General features: G+C 40.4%; 2 protein-coding genes and 1 pseudogene across 2 annotated transcripts; 1 reads left to right on the top strand and 2 right to left on the bottom strand.

The window, feature by feature from the left end:
- The first annotated feature begins 2,686 nt into the window (after positions 1-2,686).
- LOC9645367 lies at positions 2,687-4,710 on the top strand (annotated as a pseudogene).
- A 2,482-nt stretch (positions 4,711-7,192) lies between these two features.
- On the bottom strand, positions 7,193-9,731 carry LOC9645366 (isocitrate dehydrogenase [NADP]). The gene is made up of 17 exons (XM_002969693.2): positions 9,590-9,731; positions 9,442-9,505; positions 9,319-9,362; positions 9,128-9,237; positions 9,031-9,068; positions 8,888-8,965; positions 8,781-8,834; positions 8,627-8,728; positions 8,480-8,568; positions 8,325-8,428; positions 8,198-8,266; positions 8,033-8,148; positions 7,948-7,982; positions 7,751-7,893; positions 7,575-7,697; positions 7,426-7,518; positions 7,193-7,319 (listed from the first exon to the last, which is right to left on the bottom strand). The coding sequence occupies exons 2-17, from the start codon at positions 9,488-9,490 to the stop codon at positions 7,310-7,312; spliced, it is 1,257 nt and encodes a 418-aa protein (XP_002969739.1). The 5' UTR covers positions 9,491-9,505; positions 9,590-9,731; the 3' UTR covers positions 7,193-7,309.
- A 194-nt stretch (positions 9,732-9,925) lies between these two features.
- Positions 9,926-10,579, bottom strand: LOC9646029 (germin-like protein subfamily T member 2). The gene has a single exon (XM_002969692.1). It carries the CDS (start codon positions 10,577-10,579, stop codon positions 9,926-9,928), a length of 654 nt encoding a protein of 217 aa, XP_002969738.1.
- Between the last annotated feature and the right edge of the window lie 6,321 nt (positions 10,580-16,900).

Genomic DNA, 16,900 nt, shown 5'->3' with positions numbered 1-16,900 from the left:
TGCCAATGGCCGTTCTCAGGATTGGTTTCAGGCGAGTTCTGTAACAGTCTCCTCACTGCTCGTTCAGACTGGCCTCAATTCTGCTCTACCCTCCTAGTAGAAAAATCTAGAAAATTATCCCAGTCCGGGGATCTACCCACCAGACCGAGAACCAGCTGCGGCAAAGGATGCTTACTGCAGATGCTTGCAGATGACTGGCCTTTTCCTCAGGCCCTATTTACTGTGCAGTTATTGCAACTAAGCCCTCCTGGCTAACACACCAAAAATGTCAGGAAAAATACACGATAATAAAGAAAGACTGGAAAGACTCCCCTAGGGCTTGTATTTTAGCAGTAACTACAAATCACTCATACTAAGTGCACTGGGCCTGTAGTAACTCCTCTATGATCACGCGTAAGTAACAGTACCACACTTGACCACAGGTTGGACAGGTAGTTGGAATTTGCTGCTCCTCTCGAATTCTCAGCTCCTCGATTGCGTGCCTTATCCGCATGTTGTTGGCGATGCAATCGGCAACAGGATCTCGACGGCCTATGGGAGGTCCCACCATCTTCGAGCAGAAAGAACTCAAGAACCAGAGAGAGAAAACAAGAACAAGAACTATAAAAAAACTGAATGGCCATGCCTAATTTTCAAACTACCAAAAACTTAAACACCAACCAATGGTTGAGACTTTTCCAACTAATAACTCTTCATCCACAACTTCGATCAACTTGATTTCACCACCAAAGAACTTCCCTTGATAAGATCTTCAACTTTATAGAAAACAACTTCTTCAAATTCTCACTTCTGAAATCCGTAACTTTCTCTCTCTCTAGACAGAATATTCCCAGGAAGCTTCTTTAACGAGCTTCTTCCCTTTTCACCTTTTTCTAGCTCAAAAATATATCAGTACTCACAAAAGCAACCTCAAGTGTGAAAATACAACCATATATACGGTTGACAAATCCCCGATTGCTCTTTTGTCCAACAAGAACCGGCAAGGTCTGTGGGACAAGAGATATCTAGAATCATCTCAATGACATCTTTGTCAGTGTCATAGAATGTAAAAATAAGAAACTCCTGAACCTGGAGTCGGAGATCATCGCAAGCATTGAAGTGCCAGATGCAAACTACTCTCTCACGCTAGGATAAGTGGCAAATGAGCTCAATTGCAAGCGCGCACAGGAGGCAGCTCTTGCCTGAACCCTTGGCACCTGTTATGATTAACCCACAGAAGCCGTATCATCTCATGGAGGAAGCATATTCCGATCGACCCACAAAAGAGAACTCTGGAGGTGGCCGGTGTACTGCTACCCTATTGCACCGCAATCCTGGAAATGGCACCCTCCACCTTAAACTTCCGCCATTGAACGCTCCGAATGATGTCTTTAGTGGCTCTATCCCATGCCCGTCGCCCAACCATGTGCCAAATATTTAAAGGATTTTTAATTAGATAAGTTTAAGAAATTAAACCCTGAATATTCTCGTCATAAAGTAGATTCTTTTATTTTTACCCCTTATGGACAGTGCATTAAAAAGAGTTTTGGACAATTTTATATATATATATATATATAAACTATTACTACATGGATGTTAATGGAAGCCACACCGCACCAGGTATCATTACATGTTATATCATCTCTGTCTGTATACTCCACTCACATCAGGTAATTGATCTAAGCCTAAATCATACCTAGCTAGTCTGAGATGATAAGCATACAAAAAAACTCATCAATCAATTACCTAAAACTTTGTTATTAGTTTTGGCCCTGCTTGTATACTCCTTGGGGGCAATGGGGTCAGGCTTCAATCTTGCCATTAGCATGTGTAGGAAGGGGCTTTTAAAACCCAGTGGCTTTCTTTAAAATTCTGCACCTCCACATTATTGCAATTCCCTGAAGGTTGAAACATTCTAACCAGCAATACAAAATCTCTAAGGAGTTTTTAGAAAACTAGTGGAATGACATTTGAATGATACCAATTCCATCCATCTTTCTTTGCCCAGGACAGCTTACACCTTACTCAAACCAGCTCAGTACTCCAGTATATTGATATGAAAATATGGCTGTCTGGTTTAATTCAGGTCCTAAACACATTTTCTTGGATGAGTCACTCATGTCACACTACTGCCAAATTGCTCACTAGCACAAGTGTGAAGTTGAGAGGAATACAAATTGCCTATTATGCAATGTTCCTGAGTCTTCACCTAATTCTTCATCTGGGTTGTTGAACTCTAATAAAGATGGTTTATATACAATATTTCTCTAAGACCATTCACAGTGGGTGATAATGTCGTTGCAGGATAGTGGTCTGCTGTCACGTGGATGACCCGGGTTCGATCCCTGGCAATGGCGAGATTAGCTCTGTGTTTAGTTCTAAGCGTGGCAATCCCCTATCATAGGATCGACTCCAACTCTCAACTCTTCTCTAGCCTGTGACATGCTCCAAATGCCAATAAAAAAGAACAAAGAACACTGGCCAGACTTGATTTTCATATTCGTCTCCTCAAGAAAAAAATTCTTTAGCGTTCCAAGCCAGACACAATGTCCTGCATCAAAAGATCTCATAGTAGCCACCCTTTTCATTCTCGCAATCGACATCGAAGGAGTTGATGGCGTTTTGTAATTCGGGGCGCAAATGCCGGGCGTGCGGGCAAGGAAATATTGGAGCTTTGACTTTGCTATTTAGGGTTTATGTAGGGCTTTTCATGGAAGAAGAGAAGGCGCCAGCACCGAATTCGTTTCTGTGGTGCCCTCGCGTGTCTCATTGCATTTCTATGTTCTATAGCTCGTTCTACGTTATTTCTACTGCATTGTCTTGCAGGTCTCCTGATGGCTCCTGCTTTCTGACGTGCAACGAGGACAAGAGGCTCAGGATTTTCGATTTGTAAGTCCAGTTTTGTGCTGTTTTTTCCTTGTTCTTCTCTTTGTGGGGTCGTTTTATAATGTAGCACTTGTGGCTCCAGTCCGTCAAACGCTCTGGAAGTCGAAGCATTGGATGATCTTGCTGCCAAGACGGGTATGATTCTAGAATTTTTCCTGGATCATGAAAGTTATCGCCTTGATTCTAGATCCACTTGTCTCGTCATTGACGGTGTCGGAAGGAGAGACTGTGTACGATTTTTGCTGGTATCCTCACATGGTCGCCACAGGTTCTTCGTCTTAATCTCTCGCGCTTGCTGTTTACTAAGGCTTTTGATTGCTTGTAGATCTGTCATCCAGTTCATCTGTGGGATGCTGCTACTGGTAATGTAAGCTTGAAGTTTTGCGTCTAGCAGAGTATAGATTTGGTGTTTTTACCTGTCTGTAGCTCCGCTGCAGCTATAGAGCTTACAATGCCATGGATGAAGTTACAGCACCATTGTCAGTCGCTTTTAATCCTTCGGGTAACAGGTAGAAGATTTCTGATATGGTTTGCCCATGCCTGACCATTAGACGCTCGCAGGCTCTTTTGTCGATACAACAAAAAGATCAGAATTTTCGATACCTCAACTCCTGGTCGTCACTGCGAAGAGCACTCTACACTCACGAGTTCCAAAGAAGGCATTACAGGTGATCGTCTTTCGACTAGAGTAACAAAAGTAGTCACGGGCCTCTTGCAGGAATTGTGTCGTGCCTAGCTTTTAGTGGACACCAGACAAATCTTCTTGCGGCTGGTTCTTACGATCGAACCATAGCAGTGTACAACGAAGGCAACATGGAGCTTCTATATGTGCTGCAAGGACACGAAGGAGGCCTGACTCAAGTATAGTTCTTCTCTTTCCTCTCGAGTCTATCTATCCGCTGCTAATCTCGTTTCTCGAACAGGTTCAGTTCTCTAAGGACGGCAACTATCTCTACAGCGGTCGAAAGGTGTCACAGTCTCTCCTTCTGTTGGCTATCCTCATTTTGGTGCGTCGATCCAGGATCCATCGATATGCTGCTGGGACGTTCGGTATCAACGAGTTTAGTGTACAAGTATGCCTCAACTGGATTTTCTCGTCGCTAGATTACTTACCTTGTGCTTTTTGCGCAGACTTGAAAGAGCTGTTACTAACACGAACCAGAGGATAGCGTTTGACATTGAACCATATGCTCAACACCTCGGCACAGGAGGCGAGGTTGAGTTATCTTCTTTTTTATTCAGTGCTCACTAGGTGCAAACAAGCAGGACGGTGATATTCGTTTCTATGATCTTCGAACTGGTGAATTCACTGCCAGCATTCACGCAGCCTCAGGTACAAGCCAAAAAGTTCTATTCTGTCCCTCACTTTCGCTTACAATCAGATACCATCAATGGGTTTTCCTTCCATCCCACACTTCCCCTGGCTGCTTCAACTTCTGGCGCTCGGAGGTTTAGTACTAGCGAGGACAAAGACGATGACGAAGAGCCACCGCAGATTCTAACAGGCAATTACTTCCAAAACCATCTATCTATCGCATTGCTGATAGTATAGTTTGATGCCACAGAGCTGGAGAACTGTGCGTCGATGTGGAGATTCTCCTGTTCATGAGAAGAAATAAAGTACGAGGCAGCAAAGGTTGATCGATGTGGAGATTCTCCTGTTCATGAGAAGAAATAAAGTACGAGGCAGCAAAGGTTGATCCAGTAGAAGAAGAAATCCAAGAACGAATGACCGTCGACGAAAGCACCGGGAAATGTACAACCGAAACGATTGTTACGAAAGCTTGTGACAAGGTAGTTGGAACAATCCTTCCACTCAATCGATCAAAGATGCCTTTTGCTTTACGTCGAAATAATTTCGGGTACGAAAAACTTGAGCCGACTGGAATGCATTAGTTGGACTGTATGGTCAATCTCTCACCTTTTGCAAATCCAATGTCAGCATCACTGTGATCTCCTGCTCTTCCAGCCGCGTCACCAACATAGAAAGACATGTCACCGTCCAAGCCACACGAAATGACCACCTAGAAACGCGAGCAACACTGTCAAAACGTGGTTTTTTCTCGGAATACCTATCGATGTTGGACTCGTTTGTAAACACCACCTGACAACAGTTTTATGTTCATAGTCCAAATCTGCCATTTTCTCTAAATATTTAGAGGACTATATAAGGAAGGGCAAAAAAAGATGGAACCATGAGGATGTGTTCGGGCTCTCAACAAGATCACGGTAAAAAATAGTTATCCTTTACTTCAAGGTTTATGTGACAGGAGATCTTTTCACAGTCTGGTTCGGAGGGGGTGTCAATGTGTTTTTCTGTGATCTTTTGCTCATGAAAATATAAAAAGTAGTTAGTGGAAATGGGCCTCTCAAGGTGCAAAGACTTCCAGTGATGAGGAGGAAGGTGCACTTGGGGAGAACTCAAAGCTAGTATTGCAGAAAACCAATCAAAATAATATACTTCAATATCATCATTTTGATTGTTAATATCATTTACCATATCCAATAACTTATTAAATAAATCAATAGTATTTCTAGCCTGAACAAGACATCCAAGTTTATCATAATGCATCCCAGTAGCATGAAAGTAGTTGTAAATAACTAGGAGCACAATCATAACGAGGAAGATTCATTACCATAAAATATTTTGCATCAGAATTATATAAATCCATAATATTAGATTTGATGCCCTTAACTACAGCTGGAATTGTAATATTCATCACATATGCAAAATCTGGCATTCCATAACCAAGATCATTGCCACCAATTTCAATATAATAAAGTGCTTTTTCATATAGCATTTTCTTATCAAGTTTAGCACCATTTTGATGATCATTAACTTGTTGTTTATGCCATATAAAATCTGAAACTTGAGCAGACAATATATGAGGAGTAGCAAAAGATGTGTTATAACACTAGGTGAATGAACAGTTGCTCCAGCATAACCAAAATTAAAGCTTGTGAAATAAGGAGGGGCTCAATATCACCCAACTTCAATTGAAGAGCTAAATAACCAATAAATACATACCCATCACAAAATCTTCCATTGGGTTTTCCCAATGTAATTCCATATGGTAAATGTCCAGAAAGACTGAATGCACCTAGGCCTGCTGCTACTGCCTCGAGGTTGCGATTACCAGTATCCAAAAGCGAATCAGAAAAGCTAAGGATTCCAGTAGGACACAATTTTTGTTCAAAATTACGAGCATTACCATAAATCACGAGCAAAGAAAAAAGAATAAAAAACAAAAAAACGAAAAGCCATTGAGACAAATGAAGATAACAAAATGATTTGATACAAAAATGCAATTCAATTCAATGATCTTATATACTGGTCTAGAGTTATGTTTATCTGAACAACTGATAATTTTATAAAATAAGATTTGAGCTATATTAGATTTTAATTTTGGAAACCTCTTTTCTATTTTAAATCGAAATCAGAAGTTTTGTGAAATGCAAGAAAAACCATACTTCTTGGAATGCTTGCTACAGACATCAGTGGAAACAGGAGCCGAGTGCTGGTGATGCAGCTGGTTAAGCAACCTAGTGTGCTGCCCCATCACCCCATCTCTCACAACCAGTTCCCACCAGGAGAAAGATGTTTTCTTCTTTCTCCTTAAGAAAGGAAATCTTTCTTTCCAGAAGAAAGGAGTGGAAGGCTACATAGGGGATGGATTAGGGGGCATTACGGTCTGATTTTTATCATGCGCCATCCCCTTTGCAGCCTCGGCTCCAGTTCCATTTCAAGCTGGAGGCTGCAAACGGGGTGGTGCATGATAAACTACAAGAATCAGACCATAATGCCAATACAAAGCAATAAAGCTCAAGCATGCAGTTACCAAGCGTGGGAGGCGAAGCTGAGCTCTTGGTGGAGGCATGTCGAGCTACAAAAATAAAAATAAGAAAAAATAAAAACGTTTAGAATAAGGAAGAACTGGAATCATAAAAAAAAAAATTTAAAAAAAAAAATGCAAAAGGCATAAAAAAAGAGCTACCTGCTTATGAAAGACTTGGTTTGAAAGGCTTTGTGGCTTCTAAAGGTCTGCGCTAAGCGTTAAAAAATGCAACGCTAACGCTTCCTCCTTTCTCCCAAGTAGAAATCCACTCCGACGGCTTCATGAAAAATCTAATATCAAGAAAAAAGTTTAGAAGATATTGTCACATAGCATATCTCATGTTCTTGACCTTGCTTTAATTGTCTTACATGGCGAAGCGTTATCCAATTTAGATTCCCGTCGCCAGACCTGATGAACGACCTCTCGCTTGATCCTTGGATAACCATAGTCCTCGTGCCTAGCGAAATGTTAGAAAATAATCTACTATGAAATGGCCCGAAAACAAATGTCCGTGTTAATAATTATTTTTAAGTATATAAGAACGAAGTTATTTGAGGGAGATTGTCCGGATGGATAGTAAAAAAAATAGAATTTCCAGCCGTGTTTGCTCAGGCTTCCCTGTGACAATGAGAGATAAGAAATCAGTGGTCTGTTGAAATACCCGAGCACCTCCACCATAAGTAGAGAAAAAATATCTAACTGAGAAATCGGGAGCCGGCTTTACAATTTGGAAGGCACGGTTGTCAGCCTGAGCTTAAGATCGGCAGCCACGGCATCGATAAACTCCTCGGTGTTAAGATAATCTTTCTTTGTCACCCTGCACAACAAAACAGTCGCGAAAAATCCAAAGGAAAGCTGAAAAATCTATCTTACTTTGGCCCGTGGATGAGCAGAGCGAGATCCTTTGTCATTTTGCCAGACTCAACGATTCCTACGCAAGCCGCCTCGAGCTTCTCCGCGTAGTCGCTTAGCCGTGCATTGCCATCCAGTGAGGCCCTGTTTAGCAAAGCAAATATTATACGAGGAAAGAGAGGGAAACTAATACATGCCTGTGAGAAAGGCCTCGAGACCAGGCAAAGATGGAGGCAATGCTATTGGTGCTGGTTTCACCGCCTTTCTGGTGTACTCTATAGTGCCGAGTTACAGTCCCGTGAGCAGCTTCGGCTTCAATGGTCTTTCCATCGGGACAGACCTGTGAAAGCAAAATTAGTGGAAGAAGAAAGAAAAACCATCACTATAGGCTCACCAGCACAGAAGTCATCAATCCAAGGGAACCAAATCCTGCCACAGGCATGCTTAGTCTCTATGACAGAGAGAATGTATTAATGTACCTTGAGCCAAAAAGTCGCTCTGCACATCACCATCGTAGTTTTTGCATGCCCAGACATATCCACCATCGCTCTTGAGAGCATAAGCAACCATATCGTCAATCAGGCGATGCTCGTACCTGTAGATAAAACGTAAGCAGGTCGCAAACATATAAATTCAAAACAAACCAGATGCCAGCTTCCTCAAACTTGCTCTTCCACTCCGCCTCGTAGACCTCTTGGAAGATATCCTTAAACCTGATAACTTCTGTAGCTTAGAGATTGTATCCACGAATTACCATCTGAAAACTTTTACCTGCCATCGTACTTCTTCAAAATCGTGTTTTTGGTGCTCAAGTATAGAGGCCACTTCTTTGCCAGAGCGGTAGTCATAGAGGCTTGTGCAAAGGAACGAATGGACTGTTACAAACTCAAACGTTATAGAAGACTTACTGCAACAGACACCCGAACCTCATCAGTGTTGTACATAGAAAGAGCGACTCCTCCATCTCCCTTGAAGTCGTAAACCTCGAATTCAGAGGCCTCTCCATTCTCAGGCACTGCACAGCAGAGTAAACAAAAGGTAAAAAAAAAGAGAAAATCCAGTTTTCTTCTTACCAAAAACCAGCTTAAGCTTTCCAGAGCCCTTGATAACTGTATCAGTGGCACGATACTGGTCTCCAAAAGCATGCCTTCCAATGCAAATTGGTTTCGTCCACCCTGGAGTTCGTCGTAGTAAACAAAAGTAAAAGGAAACGCCGCTAACACTCACCTGGAACAAGCCTCGGGACGTTCTTGCAGACAATCGGCTCTCTAAAAACAGTCCCTGCGCGTCACACTGCACGTAAGACATGCCATCCACCAAAGTCTGTGTCTTACCGTTCAAAATGTTACGAATTGTCCCATTGGGACTTTTCCACATTGCCTTGAGGCCGAATTCCTTGACTCGAGCTTCGTCTGATAGCCAAAATCCATACGCAAAGCATGAGAAGGAAACTACGAGCACAAACGCACCGGTGTACCTGGCGTGATCGTTGCACACTTGATCGCAACATTGTACCTTTACAATTGGGAAGAAACAGATTTTTCCAGTAAAAAAGAAAAGGATATGTATGTTACTTGAGGGTCGCTTCGGCACTCTCAACTGTGACTTTGTCATCAGTTTCGTCACGATGTGGAAGGCCCAAGTCAAAGTATTTAATATCCAAATCAAGGAATGGAAAAATGAGCTGCAAGAATGGGCCAAGTTAAAATCTATGGAAGAGAAGAAAAAAAATGTGGACAAGGGAAAAAAGAGCGCGTGACAAAACCTTGTCCTTGATCATTTGCCAGATGATCCGGGTCATCTCATCTCCTGCAAGGAAGAAACCGAAAAAGTATAGAAATGTGAGCGATCCTGTAGAGGAAAAGAACAAAAATATCTCCTCACTCACCGTCCATCTCCACGATGGGATTCTCCACCTTGATCTTCTCGAACGCCATTCGGATCTTGCGCTTCTGAGCAAAGATCGTGAGATAATGACCTTTCGAAATCCGGCGAGGCTCGATCGAGGCGGATCGATCAAGAAGGGAAAGATTTACCTGCGCTTCTACAGGCGATGGCGATGGCGATGGCGCCGGCGGATGCGACGCTTTTGCCGGCGGCGGCGAGCTGGAGGGAGGGCGGAGGAACAAAATAGATCCAAAGAACACACTTTAGGACTCTCCCTTCCTGGGATAGAATATACCACGGCGTAATGCCAGGTGGCGCCTTTCGATTTGGCTCTTGGATGGAAGCTCCGGGTAGGTCACTCTTTCTATCCAAGCAAACGTTTCCTTGGATGTTTTTTGCTCTACAGATATTATACGAAGAATGATCGATTGAAAAGAACAAATGGATAAGATTATACAAGAAGAAGAACTTTGCTACTGATAAGATCAAACAAAGTTGGATCGGACTTGATTGATAGCGGCCTCGTCCAAGAAGAAGGTCTTCTCGAGCACCTCGTCTGGGACCTCTGGACGGGAACCAAACATGGATCTCGCGATGAACTGGATTCCAGGCAGCTGGGAGTTGAGAGTGGCAATGATCTTCGCGTTGCCAGTCCCAACATTCATCTGCCAGTGGATCAATCCGCGAGGAATCACCATGACTTCGCCCCTGTTCATGACACGAGCAAACAAGCGATTGTCCGCGGTGACGATGGCGGCGTAGACGCTGCCCTCTTCTACGTAGACCATCTCCGAGGCTCTGGGATGGGTGTGTGGGGGGATGATTCCTTCGGGGAGGAAGTCGAGCCTGGCGATGGAGAGACCCAAAGTGTTGAGACCAGGGAACCTCAGCACTGTCCCAAAGATGGCGCCGGAGCGATTGATGTTCGTGGTGTTGGAAGAATTGACGATGCCGCTGTAGATGAAATCGTCCACCGTGACTGTCGAGGAGTTCGTGCATGGGAACCCATTGACGCCTGGGACAGCGGTGAGGTCTCCAATGCAAAAGTCCTGGAGTGGATCTGGATCGGATGAAACTGCCACAGTGACGAAGAATGCGAGCAAGGCAATCCCAAGAGCTTGAGATTTGGAAACAGCCATCTTTTCACTGATCAAAAACTTTTGGATCTCGAAAAGGATGGATGAATGAATGATTTTGCTGGGGATAAGAGAAGATATATATACTGAGAATTTACACGATTATCAATGTGTACGTTTCTTGGATGTTGCTGGGATTGTAAGAATTTGACAACCGAGTGAGCCAACTATATTGGAACAGCGAGTTTTGAAAATTGTAGAGCTTGCTGGACGAAGTCAGCTGCTTTGAGAATATTCTGTGTTTCTGGTCTTATGATTTTAATTTAATACACAGTGATCTAAAACACAAATCTCAGTCATTCTCAAATAGACTTCAGTGATTAACTCTATGAATCACGCTGAATAAAAGAAAACATGACTCGGACAAGCCAATTCCCTTATAAGTGCTTACATTTAACCTGGAGCAAGAGAATAGATTAAAATCCAATTGAGTATTCTAATAACTGTAGAATTGTTTCACATCAGACATGACTTGGCCTGAATATATTTACATATTCTAGGAAAAAATTAAAAATAATAATAGTGGGTTGCAAGCCTAAATGAAGTGAATCTTTTATAAAATTACACCCCAGCATTAGAAAAGAAACAACTTTGGTCTGATCTCAAAGTTAATAGTCCATCTGAATGTACACTCTCTTTAGGAATTCTGTTTGATTTTAATTTATCAACAAAATAATTTTTAACCAAGACAAGTTGATTATAAATTTACTTCCAACTTTTTTTAATGTTTATTTCTTTCCTCCTAAGTAAATTATCGACTTTTCACCATCTAATCAGAGTGTATTTCTAAAAATTTTAAGTAATATTTTTTATGTTTTAATTTCTATCAATAAGGTGATTGATTTGATCTCCTTCATTTACTGAGTTTGCTTATAATAATTTCTAACATATCACTTTCCATTTTTCAATTATGATCTTAATTCTCATTAGTTATATTTATTTCCTCTAGCACCTAGTCTTATAATTGATTTTGTTGCTATTTATATTACTCATTGCGATGTTGTTAATAGTTCTAGCCAACTTAGTCTTCTTATTAATACTTAAGTTCATTCTCTATGCTTAGCATCATAAAGAAGCATGATATTATGTATTTACTATGCCTCTGTTTTTATTGAGGAGCCACTATTAGCCATGGTAGGAATCGAATCCTAAGCTTCTACTCATGATATTTAAACTTAAAACTTATTATACAATAACATATATCCATACTCAAATTAGATAAAAGTTTTTATTAGTAATCTTGTCATTTTCTCTTCTCTTAATGACAAGTTTTTTATAGTAAATAAAAAATTAATATTAAAATATAAATATTATAATAATTTATTACATATTAGCAATGTTATTCAATTGATAAAATCTTTAATTATAAATATAATACTAATATATTATAGAAAAACTATAGCTATAAATTTATTTTTCATTCTCAATCTCCATTGCATTCTCCTCTTTTGTCATGTGACACTGTCATTAATTAAGGAGTTTATCATTTGAGGCTATTAATGCTGCTTTGTTAGATTAAGATTTTGGTGAGGCATGATTACCATAAAATATGGTTATATAGTGTGTTCTATTTTTATTGTCTTGCCATGTCGAAATATGACTTTACTATTAATTGGAGAGTTATAAATGATGCAATTTAGTTTTTGGAGAATGTTCAAAAGGTTGAGTTTATGAGAAAATAATGTGTAAAAAATTGAGTGAATTTTGAATTGTGACAAGGAGATTGATTATTATAGAGATATATTTGAAGATAAGTTAAATATTTTGCAAAATATATGTCAATCTTTTAAATTATCATTTGATCTTTTCTTTTTACCTTTGCTTTTTCCAAACTTTTTGTTATTTCCCCACCTTCTTATATTCTTTGTATTCTTCTTTATCTACAACATTTCCTTCTTCTAACACATTGATTATTGTAACTTTTATAATTCTCATTCTCAATTCAGTATTTGAGTTGAGTGTTTTTATCCTCCTCATAATAATTCAGATATTGAACATATGTGAAGTTGAGAATTTTATTTTTATTTTGTTGTGGAGTATTTGATTAATTTTGATATTGAATATCCTTTGTTCTAAGGGTTAAATCATTTCTGCTAAAGTTTTGGGTTAAGTGGGCATTTTTTATTGTAAATGCTGTTAAAAGACTTTATTTTACTATTGTTGTTGTGGAGTTTATGTTCTTTTGAAAGTATGAATTTTTCTATATATTTTCTTGTATGAAGTGTTAAGTTATATGTTGAGAAAGTTGAGTGTTGTGAATGTCTTATTTATCTTATGGTAGCTAGAGTATTTTATAATAACATATCCATTATTATCTAAGCTTTAAATATATATCTTCTTTTTACTTCTCTATATCCATTTTTACAGTTATTGAAAATTCCTTTTTTAATCCTTCTTTATTCACTTTTTCTTTTTTTTTCTTTATCCACTTTTTTTTTTTACTCTTAAACTTTTTTCGAAAGAGGGCATAAAGGGGATGGATGGATAGAAATTTAGCCCTAACAATAAAGTAAAGATGAGTGGATATGGTAGTGGAATGAGAATAAATAACATAGATTGTAAAGTAAGGTTGAACATAATGAGTTTAAATAAAACATTTAACCTCAACTTAATAAGGTTAAATGAATACAATAGTAAAGTGAGGCTAAATATAAATAGCAAAATGAGGATAATTGTAATGTGTTTCAAAACTTTTTTCCTTCAAGAAGGGGACAGAATTGATATGTAAGATGAATGAAGTGCCCATGTATTGTGCTAGATGAGAACAAAAGTTAGAATTTCAAATTAACACAAAGCTCAAATCTTAACCAAATGGAAGATATATAGATAAATTTTGTTAATGGTCATGAGTTTGAATTAACAATGGTCTTAATAGATGGTTAGTGGGTAAATTATTTGTTACAGTGGTGTTTTGTAGACTTTAACAGCTCTAAAAGTCCTTTACTTTGGTTCAGATTTGGTTTAAGCATTTAGTAGTTACATATGTAATTCTAATTGGGTCATCAAGAGTTTATAGTCAATTGATATTTATACTATAACTTTAGATTTTATTTCTATCATAATTGTTAGTAACTATATTGGTGATTATGTGGGAGTTTAAGTTCTTATAGCAATTTATAATTGCTTAGTAGGATCTTTAAATGTTCCACCTAACTTATAATCATCACTTTTTCATCTTTTATATCTATGTATGTATATATATATATATATATATATATATATATATATATATATATATATATATATATATATATATATATGAGTGCTTGGAATATGGAAAGGGAATACAGAAATATGCATATCAATTAGCCTAAAAACCCTAGCTTATATATACGAGCGAGTGGTCCGGATTGAAACCAATCTAACGGCTACCAAAATCCCACTATGCTAATATTAGTATACGGCATCGTAGCCATACACTTGGCCCTCACATCATCCCCTCCTCTCAGAATAATGGAAGACCATCAGGGTTCTCTTGTAGACGGGCCGGGATCTGGAGGAGGAGGAAGCATCGGCGGATTTGTAGATGGTATTAACTGCTCCTGATCCCTTTGTATGAAGCGTTTCAACCGCTGTACATGCACAATCTCTGGAGGATCGGCCTGCTGGATATCATGCCGAACCTCATAAACTTGTGGTCCAACTTGCCACAACACTCGATACGGTCCTTTCCACTGTGCAAGGAGCCCCTTAGATAAACCACGTACCGTAAGATGGGGAAAACAGACTAACACCAAATCATCCATTTTGTACTCCGCCGGTGGACGATGATGGGAGTTGTAGCGCCATTGTTGTCCCACTTATACGCGGCCTAAGTGTTCGGCAGACTCTGCTCGGACAAGTGGAAGAATGCTTGTCAAATATTGATCCCATGACTTAGCATCCGCAGCTCGTGGCAATCGCGAAGGTAAACCCAGCTCCGTTGGTAATATTGGATCATGACCATATAGGAGTTTATATGGTGAAGCACCAATAGAACTCTACACCCCAGTGACATATGCATACCGAAGAGATGGCAAATAACCATCCCAATCCAAATGCTGAAAGTTCACATACTTCGCAATCATCCCCTTGAATGTCCGAACGAGCCATTCCACCAGACTGTCTGATTATGGATGATAGCACTAGTGAAAGTGTGGCGTATCCCTAGCCGAGATGTCAAAACATGAAGTGCCTCAGCCATAAATGTGGGACCATTATCCGAAAAAATCCGCTCTGGACAAGAATGCTGGAACACCACTCGATTAAGGAGGAAGTATCCAACAGCAATTGTAGAGGTGCTAGCAAGAGCACCAACTTCCACCCAACGAGTCAAATAATCAGAAGCAATAATAACATACTCATTGCCAATAGTTGACCGTGGAAACAGTCCCATAAGATCAAACGCCACCAACTCAAACGGACGGGAAACTGCAATTGACTCCAACCGTCCTTCCGTAGCCCGAAGGGGAGTATTATGAGCTTGGCACCAAACGCAGCTACGCACATACCGGATAATATCACATCGCATCTCCGGCCAATAGAAAGACCTACGTAGCTTCTTGATTACATAACGATGTCCCATATGCCCACCTAGAACAGGAGAATCATGGTAGGCATGGAGAAACCGCGGAATAAAGATAGAAGGCACCACCAGCCGTAAATGATTATCAGGATCTGTCCCCACAAAATAAAGAAGGCCACATTCAAGACGATATTGAGAATGTAAATACCGGAAAGGCAAGTCATCAGCAAGTGATGCAGGATTCTCAAACCCATCTCGAAGCCTCCAAATCTGTGGCTCAATCTTTTGAGCCTCGTGAACCTCATCAAGCGAAGGTAGATCTTGCTCTGTACCTTGTGGACACTGAACGTCAAGTACAGCAACTGCCGACGGCACAGAATCCTCATCTAGAAAATCCACAGATGCTAGAACGACAAGCTCGTTAGAAACATGAGAAGAGAATGGAGAAGGAAGAGGAGCTCGAGAAAGGGCATCAACATCAGCCATAGAACTCCCTAGGAGGTGAACAACATCAAAATCATATATCTAAAGCTTCAAAACCCACCGAGCAGTACGACCAACCAGGTTCTTCTGCTTTAATAATGAAGTAACAGCAGCATGGTCACCTTCAAGTAACGTCCGAGAACCATGTAGATATGCATGAAGTTTCTCGAAACCCCAAACTGCTGCTAAACACTCCTTCTCTGTCGTGGAGTAGTTCATCTCCGCTGGTTGTAATGTATGGCTTATATATGCAATGGGATGGCGCTGACTAGGCACACTCGAGCTCTCTTGCATTAACACACCTCCAAGACCAATGTCAGAAGCATCCATGCGCAAAATAAAAAGTCGAGTGTAGTCAGGATATGCCAAAACTGGAGGAGTTGTCAATAACTTTTTGAGATCCCCGAACGCCCCCTCACAATCCGGAGACCAGATGAAAGATGATGTTGATGACTTCAGCAACGCTCGCAATGGTGCGGTGTGATCAGAAAGATGATCCACAAAATGCCCGAGATACTGCACCTTGCCCAAGAAGTGCTGCACATCATTCACACACTTTGGAGTAGGGAAATTTAGAACAGCCATAAGTTTGTCAGGATCAACTTGCAAACCATCACAAGAAATACGGTACCCAAGATAAGTTGTGTCCTTGGATCTAAACACGCACTTCGACCGCTTCAGCTTTAAACCAACATCGCATAACCGATTCAACACTTTACAAACATCACGAACATGCTCCTCCCACATCCCCTCCGAGTGGATCAAGACATCATCAATGAAGTTAGCAGTCACCTCCGGCATATTGCAAAGAACTTTGTCCATCATCCATTGAAAAGTTGCTGGAGCATTGTTCAAACCAAATGGCATCACCAAGAACTCATACAAACCAAATGGTGTACGAAAAGTAGTCTTAGGAATATCTTCTTCGGCCATCGGTACTTGCCAGTACCCAGAAGCAAGATCTAGCTTGGTGAACCAACGACTTCACCCCAGATGATCTAAGAGATCAACAGTGTGAGGAAGAGGGTACACATCCGGGATCGTTATGTTGTTTAACGGACGATAGTCAATGCAGAAACGAATATTCCCATCAGGCTTCGTCACAAGATGAGGTTCACATGCCCAAGGACTTCACGACTTCTGAATAACACCCTTCTCTAACATCTCCTTGACATTTGCACGTAAAATCTTGATCTCCTTTGGTGACCGACGATGAACATGAACTTTGAATTGACAAGCATCTCCAGTTGGAATCGGATGACATGTAGCAATCTTGGCTCTAGACGATAGGTCATAGTCAAAGAGATCAGAATACTCTGTCATGAGCCGGTCAACTG

The sequence above is a fragment of the Selaginella moellendorffii genome, unplaced genomic scaffold (genome assembly GCF_000143415.4).
Source record: "Selaginella moellendorffii unplaced genomic scaffold, v1.0 SELMOscaffold_13, whole genome shotgun sequence".
Classification (NCBI taxonomy): Eukaryota; Viridiplantae; Streptophyta; class Lycopodiopsida; order Selaginellales; family Selaginellaceae; genus Selaginella; species Selaginella moellendorffii.
Note: the sequence above shows the minus strand (reverse complement) of the source record. Positions and strands in the feature narration are given on the sequence as shown.